Source organism: Oreochromis niloticus, unplaced genomic scaffold (genome assembly GCF_001858045.2).
Source record: "Oreochromis niloticus isolate F11D_XX unplaced genomic scaffold, O_niloticus_UMD_NMBU tig00000700_pilon, whole genome shotgun sequence".
Taxonomy (NCBI): Eukaryota; Metazoa; Chordata; class Actinopteri; order Cichliformes; family Cichlidae; genus Oreochromis; species Oreochromis niloticus.
Window position 1 is genome coordinate 35,282 of NW_020327218.1, and position 16,644 is coordinate 51,925.

Below are 16,644 nucleotides of genomic sequence, written 5' to 3' on the forward strand. Positions count from 1 at the left end.
ATGTTTCTAACTAATCTTAATGTTGCCTGCAGTTGCTTTTAGTCAGACTCAGTAACAAAGCTGAGACGTACATGAGTCCTAAAAATGATCCTAAAACACAGATCTGTGTGACATGAAAGTGCAAAATGTTGTGAACATCATTAGAAATACTGATAAAACACATCTGATCACTTAAATCCAGGGTTCGGTAAACTGTAGTTAATTTATTTATCACTGACATGAACTGGTGACGGATGTAGATTTAAACAATCAGAATCAAAAGCTGCCTGATGTCAGACAGAAAAGACAACTTGTTACACTCTGACTCCCATCATATGTACATATGTGTGTGGGTTTTTTTCAGTTTGTCTTCTTAGAATCTTAGATTTGTAGTTTCTGTTTGTCATTAAAAGGCTGTGTTTGGATTCCTGATGAGCTCAATATTTATTTCTGAATGAAATGTGTTTTGTAGTTAGTTTCCATGGAGTTAGTCTTCTTTGCCTTATTGTTTTATTGTTCTCGTGTCATTTTGCATGTTTGCATGTGTTTACTGTGTTCATATTTATCTGCTAGAAGGTAGCAGGAGACACTTTATTTTTGGCAATTACATTTTACATTATTAGTAGTCCGTAAATGTTTCTTTAATCATCAAACCTTAGAGGATACAAATGTAAATATCAAATTCAACAAGAAGCAAATCTGTCAAGAGTATGAGAGGACTCAGGCGCAGACAGGAATCCACAGTTCAATTTGACAGTTTATTTACACATCACCAAGTGCGATCTATGTACAAGTGGGGGAAGAATCCAGGGGTCCACGGGTCCAAGGATGGTTTGGGAAAGGAAAGATCTCCTCACACACTGGTACTCCAACACGCGACTCCAAACACCGGCTCACTTGTACTCCAAACGGGAAGAAAGGCAGCAGGAAAACTGTTCACAGAAAGGGTTAGTCATAAAGGGGAAACTTAGGAAAAAGCGTTCACGAAAATCAGAATTTAACACTAACGTGTCTCACCCAATCATCTAGTGACGATGATAAACTTTTATCACTCGATAAAAGTTAACACGAGGGTTCCTGATGGTTAGGGACAAATGCAATCGCATGCCAGGATGCTGTAAACAGACCAACGTTCAGTCAGGAGAACAACTGAGATAATCCATCCACAATACGAGGTTAGTCATTAATATACTGAGAGAGGTGAAACGTCTTCAAGCAACTTAAAGAAGTCCAGACGGTTTTCTTTCCAAGCTCCTTAGACTAAGATGACCTGATGACTGAGAACCTTCACAGACACACTCTTCACATCTTCATTTTGCAAAACTTTTAAACACTCTTTCTTCATCAATTATTTTTAAATCTTTATATTTCTGATTTATGAAAAGATTAAAATAATCTAATATGATTAAACAGTGAATGTGGGCTCAACATATTTTTAAATATTATTCATATAATGTTTTTCTATTCCAGCACAAACAAGTTAACTTTAATTCAAAGTCTGATAATGATCACTGACTGAAGCTCCGTCACCTTCCTGTTGTTTTAACATCACATTAATGTTCTTACCTTCTATGAAGCTCTGCGGACGGCTCATCATGCTGAACCTTCAAGATCCTGACTTCAGACTTAATCCAACAGTCTCTGAATCACGGTGAGTCTCTGGAAATGAATTTACAAAAACATATTTTATTCAATTAATTTTATTCATTATTAAATCTTAAAATGCTTTATTTTAATGTGGATAATGTCGTAGTCATACACATCAAGGTACAGTATCTACAGGTCTGGGATACAAACTGTTGTGCTGAAATCCAAAATGTCTTCTTAAACTTAATTATATCCACACTTAAGTTTTAATGAAAACTTTATTTTCTCATGCTTTATGTTGGTTTAGGGCATTGTGCATATTTACTTTTAGTTACCTGGTAACCCAAAAAATGGAGAAGCTTCTTACATGGTTCTAAATCTGTTTTAACAAAGCTGTGGTCATTTTTTTAACCTTATCAAATACTTTGCCAAAAATATGACTTAAATGTCATTATTATTATTATTAGATGTCATCAAACGTTGTTACTTATCTAGAAAAATCTTCCTTTCCCTTTTAAATTTATTGGCGAGCAAACATATTTAACTCTGTAATGAACAATTTAGCTTTATTCAAACTCATTATTTTTTAACATCACAAAAGATGACAAGTGCCTAACAGGCACAATTTTAAATAAAGAAAAGTAATTGAATTATGAGATCTTTTTAAGCAGCAAGTGAAGAAGAACTACTGGGATCGCAGAAATAAGGGTCTGTTCACAACTATCGTTCAGAATGAGCCAACTCTGGCTTTGTTTTAATATAACTACAGATACTGTGATGATGAAACAGCAAGCAGCTACTAACTGAAACATTAAGCTAACACAGAGGAGTTTGAAGGTTGCTCAAATGTTTATAGCCTGGCACAAATAAAAACATTTGTTTTCTTTCACAGTCATATAGCTCAACTTTTTTTTGTGCTACTTTTTGTCTCATTCGGTATTCATTTATATTAAAATAGTGTGAGTAAATGTTTTCGCTTCCTCTAAATAGCATAATTTGCTGATTTTCCTAAATGACTCACAGACCATCTCAGGTAAAAGTTGGTAAATATTAACTGAGAACTTCACAAGAAAGCTCAAAATACACACTGCACTTCTTCGTCAGCAATACACCTGCTGAGCAGATACACAAAGAAGTTGCACAAACAAACACATACACACAGATGGCAGTCCTTCAGAGCCACTCCCTCACTTTGGCTTCTCCTTTCAAAACTCTACAGTAAAAAGGCAAATCTTCTCTTCAGTTTATTTCTTTCAACAATTAACAAACACAACAAAGTGAGAGGCATGAGAGGGAAGGAGACATTTAAAAAGTTCAGACTTTTATCCAAAGAAATTCACATTGTGTTTATAATAAGGTTTGGTAACTGTTTCAAGTTTTGTTTCCAAAGACACAGCTCTGCATGACTGGAGATCATCTTTTTGTTACAGAATTCTTCCTGTGACTTTTTGCCTCATAATAGATGCTGATTGGACTCATAGTTCATACTTGTGTTCATTAATTACTGCTCTCTACCTACCAGGCAGCTCTGCTGTGGCAAATCACACTTGAGGTCTTAACTTCAGAGTAACAGCCTCTGCAACAAAAACACAAAACTAGATTGCAGACCAGAGTGGTGTGAACACTCATGGCTGCTGGTAAAATGCAAGTTTAAAAATTCACTATATTCACATTAATCTAAAATGCAGCAAACAGAATAAAAAGATTTTCAGAGATTTCTCTTACAAAACTTTTCTCTCATAGATACACAAACAGAAAAGATTACAGTCTCCATTTACCTTTCTGTCTCCTCTTGTAAAGTTCACACTAGAGCAAAGTTCTGCAGACATTCAGACATTTTACAGCTTTGTCAGCATCACTGACAACAGACAACACTGAAAAATGAGGAGGGCTTATAAAAAGCTACGCTTCCTCAGAATCTGACTTTTTTAACTTGTGGTCATTCACTTCCCTCTCTGTGCTGAAAAAAAAATCACTACATCTTTCATAACAAACATTTCACTAATACATGTGATTCACTGTTTAAAACATGACAGTACTTGTTTTGTTTAGTAAAAGATTTTTTTCTTGTTTTACTTTGAAGGTTTTGTCATTTCTTGTATTCAGTTCTAGTTTGATATTCCTCTCTTCCTTTCTGTTTTCCTCACTGTCTTCACTTGTATGTGTGTCTCCCCTGGTTATATGAAGCCTTTCTGTTATTGAGAGTTCCTGTAATTTTCCAGTGTGGATTCCCTCCTTGTTTTTGGATTTCTGCTTTTTGTTCCATTTGTTCTTTCTTGAGCCACATTTGAGTCCACTACATATCTTACTTATATATGGAATATCTTACTAATGTTGAACTGCTCGTCAACCAGAAGGGACTGTTTTTTTTCTTCAGTAATTTCTGTGTTGCAAACTTCTGTACACACACTGAATATGTTGTATAAAATTATTTATCCCTGCCGTGCACACAAAGATTTCCAGTGTGATTTCAGTCATGGGGAAGTCAGAAGGAAAAGGAGGCTGAGGTCTTATATTAGAAAATGTTTGATCCCATCTGGGTGCCTGAAATTGGTGTAGTTTTCTACATGTTAATGTTGCCTACAGTTGGTTTTAGTCAGACTCAGTAACAAAGGTGAGATGTACATTAGTCCTAAAAATGATCCTAAAACACAGATCTGTGTGACATGAAAGTGAAGAATGTTTTGAACATGATCAGAAATACTGCTAAAACACATCTGAGCTCTTAAATCCAGGGGTCGGTAAATTGCAGTTAATTTATTTATCACTGACATGAACTGGTGACAGATGTAGATTTAAACAATCAGAATCAAAAGCTGCCTGGTGTCAGACAGAAAAGACAACTCGTTACACTCTGACTCCAATCTTCAGTCAGACAAACAAAGAAGATCAAAAATAAATCTGTAAATCGTTCCTGTGTTGTGTTGACTTTTATAAACTACAGTCAGTCAAAAAAGTGGAGCATTTTCAATGCAAACACAAGACAGAGAAGAAATCCAGGCATGAATATAGGCAACTCATGCCTATATGCATGCTGATGAACAGAGATGGGCAGTAAAGCGTTACAAGTAACATGTTACTCTAATGCGATTACTTTTTTCAAGTAGCTAGTAAAGTAAGGGATTACTATTGCAAAAAGCTAATTCGATTACTGTTACTTTCCCGTAAGCACGCTGCGTTACTGCGTTACTAAAATCGTGATTTTTTTTGCGAGTGTGTCATGACAATGACATAAGCGAGTGCGACGTTCGTGACAACAGCTGTCTGCAGATCAACAATGGATAATATATCGAGTGCGGGAGAGAGTATGAGCGTGCAGCGTTTAACACGTGGAAGTACTGACCTTACTTTGAGTTTGATTCTTTAAAAAGTGACAAAAACATTAGTGTCCGCTGTTCGCTATTTTTACAGCGAAAACCCCCCCTAAACTTCCGAGCAAGCACCAAGTGCGCTGCCACAGAATGGGAAATTCACAGAGAAACTCGCGGATTCTTCCACTGACCGCTGCTGCACACCTGGACCAGGGTAAACCTCCGCCTACCACAGTCCTGCTTTACAGGTGAAAATAGAGCAACAGGACCGCTAGTCTTTGATTTTATTTATTTTCTGCTGTGTTTTACTTTCATCTATTTGAAAGAGTGAGTGTAAACACAAAAAAAAATTTATTTTATGTGCTGGAATGTGCAGAAAATAGGTTTAAATGTTAATCAAATTTCTTCCAGTCAGAGAATGTTGCATATAATTAAATTTTTTGCTTGATGCATAAAGTTAAAAGATTAAAACTAATAAAACAAGTTTTAAAAATAGACTTTTCCGTTTGATTACATTTTGTATGATGGATTATGCAGAAAAAGTAGATTTGGGCTGAAAGATCTATCACTTTATTACCTATTCAGGTTGTAAATCATGTTTTTAAAAGTAACTAAGTAACTAATTACTTTTGCAAATAAGTAATCAGTAAAGTAACGGGATAACTTTTGGGGGGAAGTAATCAATAATTAGCTACTGATAACTGTTTTCAAGTAACTTGACCAACACTGCTGATGAATGAGAATATTTGAGAATGCTTATTTGTTAAAATACAGAAAGCTCAGGACCCTCAGTGGATCTTATTTAAATTAAATTGTCCGATATAATCCTTTAGCTCTACATTCATCTTTGCTCTCCTCCCACAATCATTCACTGGTGAATAAATGACAGCATTTTTCTTGATGTTGTTCACTTCTTCTCATTAATATCATTGAGATATTTTAACTTTGGACTTTTATTCCATTTTTTACATACGCAGTGTCTCTCATATTATTATTGAAATAGATTCTCAAACCACACTGTCAATAATCTTCCTCTAGAAAGTCTTTATCCTTTACACATATTGTTCTGTTATGCATTTATTTTTATTTCTTTTGTTTCTGTGTTTTTAATGCCATCAACCTGTGAGCATGTTTGGTACTTGCCATGGCCCTTCATCTGTCTCTGTTACTTATATCTGACCCTCTTGTATGTTAAGCACTTTGGTATACCACTGGTTTTTAAAAGTGCTATATAAATAAAGTTTGTTGTTGTTGTTGTAGTAATCAGCCACAATGTGACATGGTTGTTGATGTCAGTGTGGTGTGATTATTTGATGTACTGAGATTTTCCCGCTCAGCTTTCTCCAGGGTTTACAGGGAATGTTCTGAGTTCGCTGGGTGAAAATACTTTTTTGATGTCAGAGGTTAGAGAAGAATGGCCAGACAACTTTGAGATGATAGGAAGGCAAAAATAACTCACTCAACCATTTATTGCAAACAAGCTATACAGAAGAGCATCTCTGAAAGCACAACACAGCTGACCTTGAAGCAAATGGGCTACAGCAAGGGCGTAGATTTGGTTTTGGCATTGGTGGGGACGGATGATTCAACCACTGAACCCTGCCCTGTTTCTTTTGTTTTCCTTTTTGTCTTTGCTTCTTGATAAAAAAAGGAGAAATATACTTGCCTACATATGCTATTCTACATGCTTTTAAACCATTTAAAATTACAATTCATAGTTTTATATGTGAAGGATATGTGCCATCCTCCTGTCCTCCTTGCAGGTCCTCGCAGCGCAGGCTTGCCGCTGCTAAAACGAAACAGAGCTCCCTGAAAGGCACAGCCAATCACATTGGCCATATTTGTCACATGAGGTAGGACTCCAGTAGAGAACGTAATTTAACTCTTTCTGCATCGCTGGGTGAATGTGACGTTGACAGATCGGGGGTTTTTTTCTCCTTCTATCGGGTTTGTTTTTCTTTACTTGAATTGATGGGGACAATTCAATAATCGCTGGATATTGGTGGGGACATGTCCCTTCCATCCATGCCAAATCTACACCCTTGGGCTACAGCACCAGGGCATCACACTGGGGGTCACACCTGTCAGGTAAGAACAAGACACCGAGACTACATTCTGCACAGACACACCTAAACTGGACAATAAAAGAAAAAAAAGAGGAGCCTTTCCCAGCTGTCATAGGGCGAGAGGCGGGGTACACCCTGGACAGGTCGCCAGTCTGTCGCAGGGCTTACACATAGAGACACAGACCGCACTCACAGTAACACTTATGGGCAATTTAGATTAATCAATTAACCTATCCCCACTAACTGCATGTCTTTGGACTGTGGGAGGAAGCCGGAGTACCCGAGGAGAACCCACGCAAACACGGGGAGAACATGCAAACTTATGGAGGAAAATCTCTGGAGAAATTCCAGCACCTTGTTGAATCAAAACTACAACTCTCTGAAGGCAAAAGGGGGTCCCGCTCAGTATTAGCATATGCACTTAACTGGCATCACCACAGTAACAGATATCACTGGGAGTGAAGCATGCATAGAAACAATAGCAGTGTTTGTAAAAGAAAAAATGTAAAAGGCTACTGTGGGTGTGAAAAAGCTTTACTCGCTTGAGAAAACCGGAAGACACAGAGCCAGCCATGCTGTCAGAGGTGACCTTTGACCCTCTGTTTGATTTTGCATGTTTAAAGTCTGGAAACATTTTTCAAGAGGTACAGATGTGAGAGTTCAGAAAAGAGTTTTTATTTATAGCACTTAAAAAAAGCTTCTCACAGTGTGAGAAACACAGGATCTTTGTTTGTTTGTTTGATTGTTTTAGTGCATTACTCTTTCTTCCTCCTTTAAAGGTGATGAAGTGATAATAAATAATTTAAAGGTATGATTTTTTAATGATTTTGTATACAAAATACTTTGTAATTATTTAATTGGTTAAAAAGTGTGATTTATTATTGAAAGGACTCTAATAAATTTCACAGGTGGCCACACGTTGCACATAATAATCACATCACTAAGGAAAAATATCAGATACAAACTATTACTGATGCTTATTTCATTGTGTTCCCTTTTTCCTGTTTGTGATATTACTTTTGAAAATTGCATCACTCCACTCTGGTGTTTCATATGTGAATTTCAGTCACATACTTTTTTAATCTGTCCTTTTGCTCCTGCTTTCTCACAAATACTTCTGTGAGGCTTTGAGCAAAATGCATCAAACCAACACTTCAGATCTTTAGCTCCACCTTTTTCTCCCATCCTTGCACAGTCCTCTCCATCAGGATGTATCCCATTTGTCCCATTCCAATTGTCTGGCTCGTTGCGATTCCAAAACTTCAAACTAAGAGATGAAGAACAAAAATAACTAGTTCAGTAAAAACTGGTAACTTTAATTCTGAATATGAAAAAAATATATTTTCACAACAATCAAACCTTTGATCCAGTGGTGATCCGTCCGCCCACACCCATCTGCCCTCTTCTGCTGAGTCTGTCAGTCCGATCCAGAACTTGTCCTCAACTTCAGTCATTACATCTCTCAGTCTTCTCTCCAGGAAAGTCTGATCAGGAAAATATGATGAAAATCACCTTGTTAGACTTTTCTGTGCTGAGAAGATGAAACATAAAGATGTGATAAAACATATGAGAACATGAACCTGCAGCAGTGTTTCATACCTGCTCCTCTCTGCTGTCTATCTTAACCAGGTCTCCTCCTTTAGCTCTACACTCATCTCTGCTCTGGTTCCAGGATGATTTATTGTTGGAGAAGTAATAGCACTTTCCTCCATGTAGCTCCCAGCCTTCTTCACATTTATAACAAGGATCATCTTTGAAGAGATTACAGCAACGACTTCAGTCAGGTGGAAGAAATCACTGTTCATGTTTGTGTGAACTTAGCTTGAAGTTTGTGTCTCAGAGACAAAATCCATTACTTACCTATTACTTTAGGTCCTGGACAGGTCGGCTGCACCGTGCTGCATGGTTTTATCTTAGAGAGAGTCTCTGTTAGAATAAAGAATTTAAAAAATCAACTTTAATCAGTCATTCATCAGGAATGTCTGACCAAATATCAAAGTGTATCTTTAATAGTCTTACCTGTGAAATTACGTTCACACTTCATTTTGTGACCTTCCAGATTTTTGAGCTCTTTGTTAGTTTTAATTATTTTAAATGCTGTTTAAAACATATTAAAACCAAATAAATAAACAAATACATCACTCATGTCACTTTTTGCTTACATTGAAAAAAAATGTTAAATGTAAAAACAGTAGTTTGAGGAAAACATTGAACCGAAGCATTATTTTTCTTAACATTACTGAAAATAACTGATGTTAATTTGAGTCTTATTAAATTCTAATATTAACTCACTGGTGAAACACAGAGCAATGACAGCAGCTGCCAGGAGAACACTGAGAACCACCAGGAGCACTCTCTCTGAGGTGACCTTTGACCTTTGTTCACCACAGCTTGTTGAGGACCCTCTGAATAGTGAGAAAAGGAAACATGATATAGATGTGAGATGTGGTGTAATGTGGTTCAGAATTTATTGAGCTAGATTTTAGGTGTTAAAGTAAAACTACCTCAATAACAACGTGGGACTTATAGTATGTTTTTGCCATTTTAATTTGTTTTTATAAACATCTTTAATAATACTGAACAGGAGAAGGTTTTAAAGAGCAGAGCTAGTGATGGTAAATGAGTTTAAACACCTGGGATCAACCTTCCAAAGCAACAGACAGTGCATTAGAGAGGTGAAGAAGAGAGCGCAGGCAGGGTGGAGTAGCTGGAGACGAGTGTCAGTGGCGATGTGTGACACAAAATATATGATGTATAATTTGGAGATGATGGTACTGACAAAAAGGCAGGAGGCAGGTGGTGATGAAGAGGTGTAGATCAGGTCAAGTGGTTCAGAGAAAGAGATGTGAGGCTGAGATGGTTTGGACAAATGGAGATGTGGGCTAGTGGATAAAGTGGACAAGAAATGCTGAAGATGGAGCTCCCACACAGGAGGAGAAGAGAAAAATCAAAGAGAAGATTCATGGATGTAGTGAAAGAAGTCATGCAGAGGGTTGGTGTGAAAGAGGAGGATGCTAGCAATATGGTGACAAATGATGCAGATGTGATGACTCCTAAACAGAGAAGCTGAAGGAAGAAGAAAAATACTGGCTTCAAATTAAACTGCAGCATTAACTCTGTTCACCTGTGAACTTATATGATTTTAATGTGTGTGTGTGGATTAATATATATACTTGAAGCCTTCTATGCCTGGAATACATTTTTAATGGTTTTATTTTGATGTACAGCTATTAGGCACGTAGTCTCGGGTCAAGTTGTTCTTAGCTGTGAAGTCCAGCTCATTGCTTTTATCTGCGATTACTATCTTTCTGGTTTTTGGGGGTTTGTTTGACTTTGTTTTGCGTCACCTTTTTTAACATTAACAGTGTCACCTCCCTTTCACAACTCGCCTTACTGTACACCACCTTGGGTGTGAATTCCTTCCTTTACTTGGTTACTGTCTGTCCTCGCCTCCCTTCATAGTTTGTTATTGGTACTGATTTTTAGAGAAGCATGTAGGCCATAGACACTGTTACAGTCTATATTATAGTTGTGTGCAGGCCTCATGCTGTTTGCTTTAATTTTGATTATTTTTAATAAAAAGCTGTATTCATATTTGAAGCCATCTCTCTTTCCTTGGTGTATTTTTAAGCCTAAGTAGGTTTCCATTCGTTGTATTCAATGATTACTAAAGTATTCCGAGGAGTTGTAACCTGAATACACTGCCGTAGTCACAATTTTTAATGTTGATTAAACATTAGTTACTGAATTCCCACATTTGTTTTAAGTAGGCAGTGAAGAGGAACTAAAGCACAACAAACAGGTTCATGTAGATTACTACAGTGTCTGTTCTAAATGTGCCTGTTCAGAATCAGCCAGCTGAGGTCTCCTGATGCAGAAGAAGAAGATGCAAATAATCTTTCAGCTAATAATTGCTCCTCCACACAACCTCAAAGCCAGCACTACACTTTCTTTTAAGCAACACACACGTCAAGTATGAAGTAGATATGAACACAGATATACTCACACACTCACTCACACACTCTTAAATAATCTATCGCTCCATCAGAGCCACTTCCTAATTCTGACTCTTACTTTGGCTCTTTATAAATCTGAAAAAATGCCCTTTTTCAAATTTGCCCGGGGTGATCGTGGCTCAAGAGTTGGGAGTTCGCCTTGTAATCAGAAGGTTGCCCATTCCAGCCCCAGCTTGGACAGTCTCAGTCGTTGTGTCCTTGGGCAAGACACTTCACCCATTGCCTACTGGTGGTGGTCAGAGGGCCCGGTGGCGCCAGTGTCCGGCAGCCTCGCCTCTGTCAGTGTGCCCCAGGGTGGCTGTGGCTACGATGTAGCTTGCCATCACCAGTGTGTGAATGTGTGGATGACTGGTTGTGTAAAGCGCTTAGGGGTCCTTAGGGACTATTAAAGCGCTGTATAAATACAGACCATTTACCATTTGTTAATTTTGTTTCACTCACTTTGCCGCATTCATTTTTCTGAAGCTGCTGTGAGCTTGCTCACATCTTAAATGTTTATATCTCATATTCATCACTGGGATATTTTTAGTCTTAAGTTAAGGTTGCGATGTAAGAAAAAAACACTTTTAAAGAAAAAATAGTGTACTAGTATTACTGTAAAAGCCTAGGGTGGCTATTTGTTGTACACGTTTGTGCATCTTTTTTTAAGCTCCCATTTTGGAAGAAATCAAATGTTCTGTTTTACCGTTTCTTGTTTAGGATTTTTTTTTTTTTACTGATTCAGTCTCATGTTTTGTGAGCAAGGGCAGAGCTCTGTGTGACCAAAGAACACATTTTCAATTTTTAAAAAACATGAAAACAAACGATATTCACATCACACTCAAACCTAACACATCAAAATCTTTCCATTTGTACATTTACACATGGATAAGACTCACCATTAGCGCCCACCTTTCCTCGTGTGAACTTCACATCAGAGTACACAACTTCAGCTTCAGACATTTCGGTGCTGTGTGCTATCAGTGAGTGTGAAAGTGAAGTTTCACAACTTCCTTGCAAGAAGAGGGCATTATACTCCCCTTTTCTACAAGATCTTAATGTCAGTGGATGGTTTACTAATGGAGAAATAATTTTGCTCCATGTTGCAGCCTTTTTCACATTACAAACACAAAAACAGCAGCATCAGATTTTCTTGGTTTAAAAAAAACAGATCAGAGAAAAATGAAAAAAGATCATATGAAAAAAAACCAGCGTATTTTTCAAAGATTCACTAAATGAGAATATTTTACCACCTTTACTGTAAATGTTTTGTGATGATCTGTGTGTGTGTGTGTGTGTGTGTGTGTGCGCGCATGTATGTGTGCATGTATATGTGTGTAAGAATGTTAGAAACAAACTATGATAGATAAAAGCAGTGTATAAATGTGTGTGATTGGGTGAATTAGTTTTGTGCTCAAAAGATTTAAACAATTTCAATGATTTAATCTCTTCTGAGTGAGTCTTTGCCTCTATATTCAGTGGTTCCCCTTTTTATTTCCTGTTTTAATCTGATAGCACTTTTGTTTTAATGCCACGGTTACTATCTCAGTTTCAGCATGTGTGCATGTGTCTATGTATAAATAATCTTGTCTCCCTAAGGGTAATACATTAACCGTTCATAGAAAATGCATCAGGTGATTGGCTTGGCTATTGAAGCACATTTCTTTGCCTTGAGACACTCGATTCACTGACATTCATTTTTCATTTTTCATGTTGAGAAGCTTCACCACATGAACATTTAGAACAAATACACAAATACATAAAATAAATGGTTCCAAAATACCAAAGTGTAGGTTTGTGTGTCTATAATAGTCCATCACTCAGCCAATAGTAAGAGCCGCAGACACGTTTGACAAACAGGAAACATGAAACAGAGTGTAAAACAAAACATCACACATGCTAATCGTAGTTCCTAATTTTGTTTTGCTGTAATATCTTTCTTTTATCTAACTTAAACCTAAGTGACTAAACAACAACAGCTGGCTGTAAGCTAAGATTGTGCCAGTTAATTCTGGGCTCAAGTGTCATGAAAACTTCTTACATTAGATGAGAGTTTATTTGCTCAGAGTCCAACAAAGAAATCTTCAAAGAAAGTTCCACTCATGCCAGTGTTCCAGCTTAACTGGTTTTCTACATTAACTAGTTCTCCAAAGATTGATTCTGTTCATCTGGGTTTTCGGTGGGAGAAACGTTTCGTCACTCATCCAAGTGACTTCTTCAGTCTCAGCTGACTGCAGGCTTCCCCAATCTTATAAACAGTACATTAATTAACCATACATACATTAACTAGTTAGATTTGTTGACCAACATTCCAACTTTGCATCTGCAGATTCGTCAGTTTCTGCAAGTATATCATACAATTTGACCAGATTTAAGACCTCATGGGATGCCATCTCCAGTTCATGCAAATGTATTCATGCATAGGTGTCAATATTATCTTCAGATGCAATTATGCTGAATAAAATATTTTTTATATTTTTTAAGTTAAAAATAGGGTGTAGCCCTCACACCCTCTAGCAGATCATTACATGAAGGAACCTTTTGAATACAAGCGCGCTCATGCTCACAGGTGTACACATGGGTGCTCACAGACAGAAACTACACCTTTTTTGGCTCCTACCTCAAAGCACACTGTGTGCTGTCGATCCTATGTGCTGCACAATAATGTTTAATATTTAGTATTTACTGTTATATTCACATAGATTATCGTGATGATGTTATATATTAATTGCTCTCTTTTTCTTTTCTTTTTTTGCTTGTTTTCTTTTTTTCTTTCTCAACAGGTGATCCAGGTGATTGATATATGTATTTTTTGTCTGTTTGTTTTGTTGGTTTTTGTTTTTTGCCCTTTATCACCGTTCCTCTTCCCCATTGTTTTTCTTTCCCTCTTTCTTTCTCCCTTTCCCCCCAGTCATGTCTGTCCCGTGTGTAGTAAGTGAAAATAAAATAGGTATAGAAAATAAACACAATTATTTCTCAACTTTCTGAAATCTGTAACCTTGTAGTGCAAAGTTTGCAAACCAATATAAAGTGACAAAGTAAGCATCAGGGTTGAACAGAACTCTATTTAAGGCATTAACCATAAATAAAGTGCAACAGACAATGGCTACTTTGCAGATGTAGATATTTACTGTCAAATTTACAGGTTGAGTGCAAGGAAGACTAGTTGGTCAACTGTGTTTTGCTTAAGACATGACCTCTTACGTGTGATGATGTTCCCACTCGCACTGAAAGCCCTTTCAGATGAAGAACTAGTAGCAGGAATGCACAAGTACTTTTGGCCAGCCTGGCCACCAATGGAAAGTTTGTCTCATGGTGCTTCCACCATTCCAGCGGGTCAGTCTCTGAGTCAGGCCCAGGTGTCTGAAGATACATGGAGAGCTCCAGTTCAATGGATGCTCTGGTGGGTTGGAGTTGGTGGGATTGACCTGCCTTTTTGAAGTAGCTACCTGAACTTTTCTTTTTCTTGTGGGACGGGGAAGCTTTGGATCATCTTCAGCAGCTGGGGTGAACTGGAGGCTGCTGCTGTTTGTGCACTGTTGGTGGCATGGTCATACACTTTTCACTGAGGTACTTGAGGATACATCTTTGACTGCTTTTGTGAGCTCTGTGTCTCCATCTTCTGACTGGGATTTCGTTGTTGAAGAGGTGCAGAACTGGCTTCAGAAAAGATAAGCTGACATAACTCTCCCCGACAAAGCATCAGTAAACTTGAACAGTGGACCCAGTGCCTTGTTCAGGACTCCAGCAATGCACGTCTTGCCAGCTTGGCACCAGATATCTTGTCTAAGTCAAATAGCACAAAAGAAAAACGGTTACTTTCATGAGGTGGAGAATCTAGGCTGCAAACATAATCAGAATCCACAATGAAAGAATAAATGTCCAGTGGCTATGTTGACCTTCTTGTCTGCAAGGAGAACCTGTGAAAGAGCTTTCTCCTGCTCCAGGAACCTCTCTATCATCATCTGCCACGAGGCCCATCTTGTAGGGCTTTCAGTGATGAGAGGATGAGGAGGCAAGCCCAGCACTGATTGTGCTTTGGCCAATTCACGTTTTTTCTTCCATGATTGGAGAGGCACTCACACCTTTTTACACACTCCAACTGTCATTCCAAAGCCTGTTTTGTAGATGCTGGTGTGAGAGCTTTTAGGCATTATCTGTTGAAATAAACAAAAAAGTATGTTATAATATATTTTGACAGCAACTTTATTTTTTTATCATAATGTATCATTTAAATGACTTAAGAACTGATTTAATAATTAGATACTGTGAGCAGCTAGCATCACATTCATTCTTTACCATGACAGGCAAAAAATATAAATATATATATAAAATTGTTCAATAATGTTTTGTACATGGGCTGATCTAATTTAGATTTACTAATATTTTTGTTGCTACTATATTACAACACAATATTACACTAAGCCATTTTTAGATTGAGGTTGAATTCACTGAGATTCAAACTCGTCTGACATTTGTAGTAGATTCAGCTGTGGCATGCCCATGCTGCCTTCCTGCCTAGTTGGATGATGATAATACCCCATCAGCCTTTTACAGCTGAGGGGCAAAAATGCACTATCTGAAGAGGATGCCAGAAAAGGAACGTCAATCAAATGCCAAATGAATACTCAACTCTCTCAAAATAACAACAACAAAATAAAAAAAAGTACAGACCAGAAGAAAGCAGGTGGTGGACAAGAACCACCTGATCAATCAGTCCAAGACACGAGTCATTAAATTCAGCAGTTTTCTTTTAATCTGTGTGGTTTTAATGAGCTTTGACTTCTATCTTGTCTTTCTTTAAGTTGGGTTGTATGATATAAAGTGGAGCCAACAACTTATCAGTCAATATTTTTTCCTTTTTGTCAGTTATTTAACTCTATATACATCTTTAACTCTCATTTTTCTTTACTGTAGATATACCAAATCATTATTTTCTCTTTTTTAATGCTGAGACTATATTTTGATCCATTTTATTGATTAATTTTAACCGTCGTTTCCTTTTCATTGAGGGAAGATCTTTACTAAACTGAAGCGAATGTGTCACATTTCTACCACAGAAAACTGATGTCATTTTTTTCCATCTGTGGTTTTCTTAGTTGCAAACGTCCACTGAAACCACACAGAGACTAAACCTCCTCTACACTGTCGGTGTGTATAAAACACACACAGGGTCATTAGCAAAGACACACAGAAAAAATGTTGAGTTAAAATACCATTTTTAAGCTAGTGTTTGTCTGATGATGACCACTCAGATCTGTTTGAAGCCCCCTTCTCTTCATCACATTCATGTTCTGATCTTTAAATAGCCGAGAGGGGACAAACAAAGAGAAAGGAAGCATCATACACTAAAAAGAAAACAGTATGCAGGGCAGGTAGACAATTATAGATACATGACCACAAAGGTAGTATTTGAAGTGTAAGTTGCAAACTGTCTTGTTGCTGCTGCTTACTTCCAAATACCTCTGTTAGGTATGGCGTTATTTTAGTACTCTATTCTGAGCGCACATAAAAAAATGTTGCAAGCGTAAATGTTGCGTGTTGAGGAGAAAATTATTTTGAGCGAACAAAAGTTTAATTGAGCGAACAAAAGTTTAATTCATTTCTGCGTGCAAGAAATGTATTTCAGTGTTTGGGACTATCCATATACACACACAATAACAGCCCCTCTCGCTCAGTTGTTGGTATTTGCTCTTGCTCAGATCT

At 37.4% G+C, this 16,644-nt stretch overlaps 1 protein-coding gene and 1 long non-coding RNA gene across 2 annotated transcripts; both read right to left on the bottom strand.

The window, feature by feature from the left end:
• Nucleotides 1-718: 718 nt before the first annotated feature.
• LOC109200876 (uncharacterized) lies at nt 719-3,440 on the bottom strand. The gene is made up of 5 exons (XR_002060925.2): nt 3,345-3,440; nt 3,086-3,142; nt 1,546-1,620; nt 997-1,094; nt 719-911 (listed from the first exon to the last, which is right to left on the bottom strand). It is a non-coding gene; the product is annotated as an uncharacterized LOC109200876 (long non-coding RNA).
• A 4,486-nt stretch (nt 3,441-7,926) lies between these two features.
• Nucleotides 7,927-9,316, bottom strand: LOC102081160 (hepatic lectin-like). Its single transcript, XM_019356444.2, has 6 exons — nt 9,236-9,316; nt 8,963-9,040; nt 8,804-8,869; nt 8,543-8,694; nt 8,303-8,427; nt 7,927-8,210 (listed from the first exon to the last, which is right to left on the bottom strand). The coding sequence occupies exons 2-6, from the start codon at nt 8,985-8,987 to the stop codon at nt 8,006-8,008; spliced, it is 573 nt and encodes a 190-aa protein (XP_019211989.1). The 5' UTR covers nt 8,988-9,040; nt 9,236-9,316; the 3' UTR covers nt 7,927-8,005.
• Nucleotides 9,317-16,644: the final 7,328 nt, after the last annotated feature.

Excerpts from the sequence above, each read along its gene's own strand:
- LOC102081160 (XM_019356444.2), bottom strand. The coding sequence starts at position 8,987 with ATGAAGTGTGAACGTAATTTCACAG. Across the intron at positions 8,695-8,803 it reads TCCAGGACCTAAAGTAATAG|ATGATCCTTGTTATAAATGT; the intron begins GTAAGTAATGGA and ends ATCTCTTCAAAG. Across the intron at positions 8,211-8,302 it reads GGATCACCACTGGATCAAAG|TTTGAAGTTTTGGAATCGCA; the intron begins GTTTGATTGTTG and ends TTCATCTCTTAG.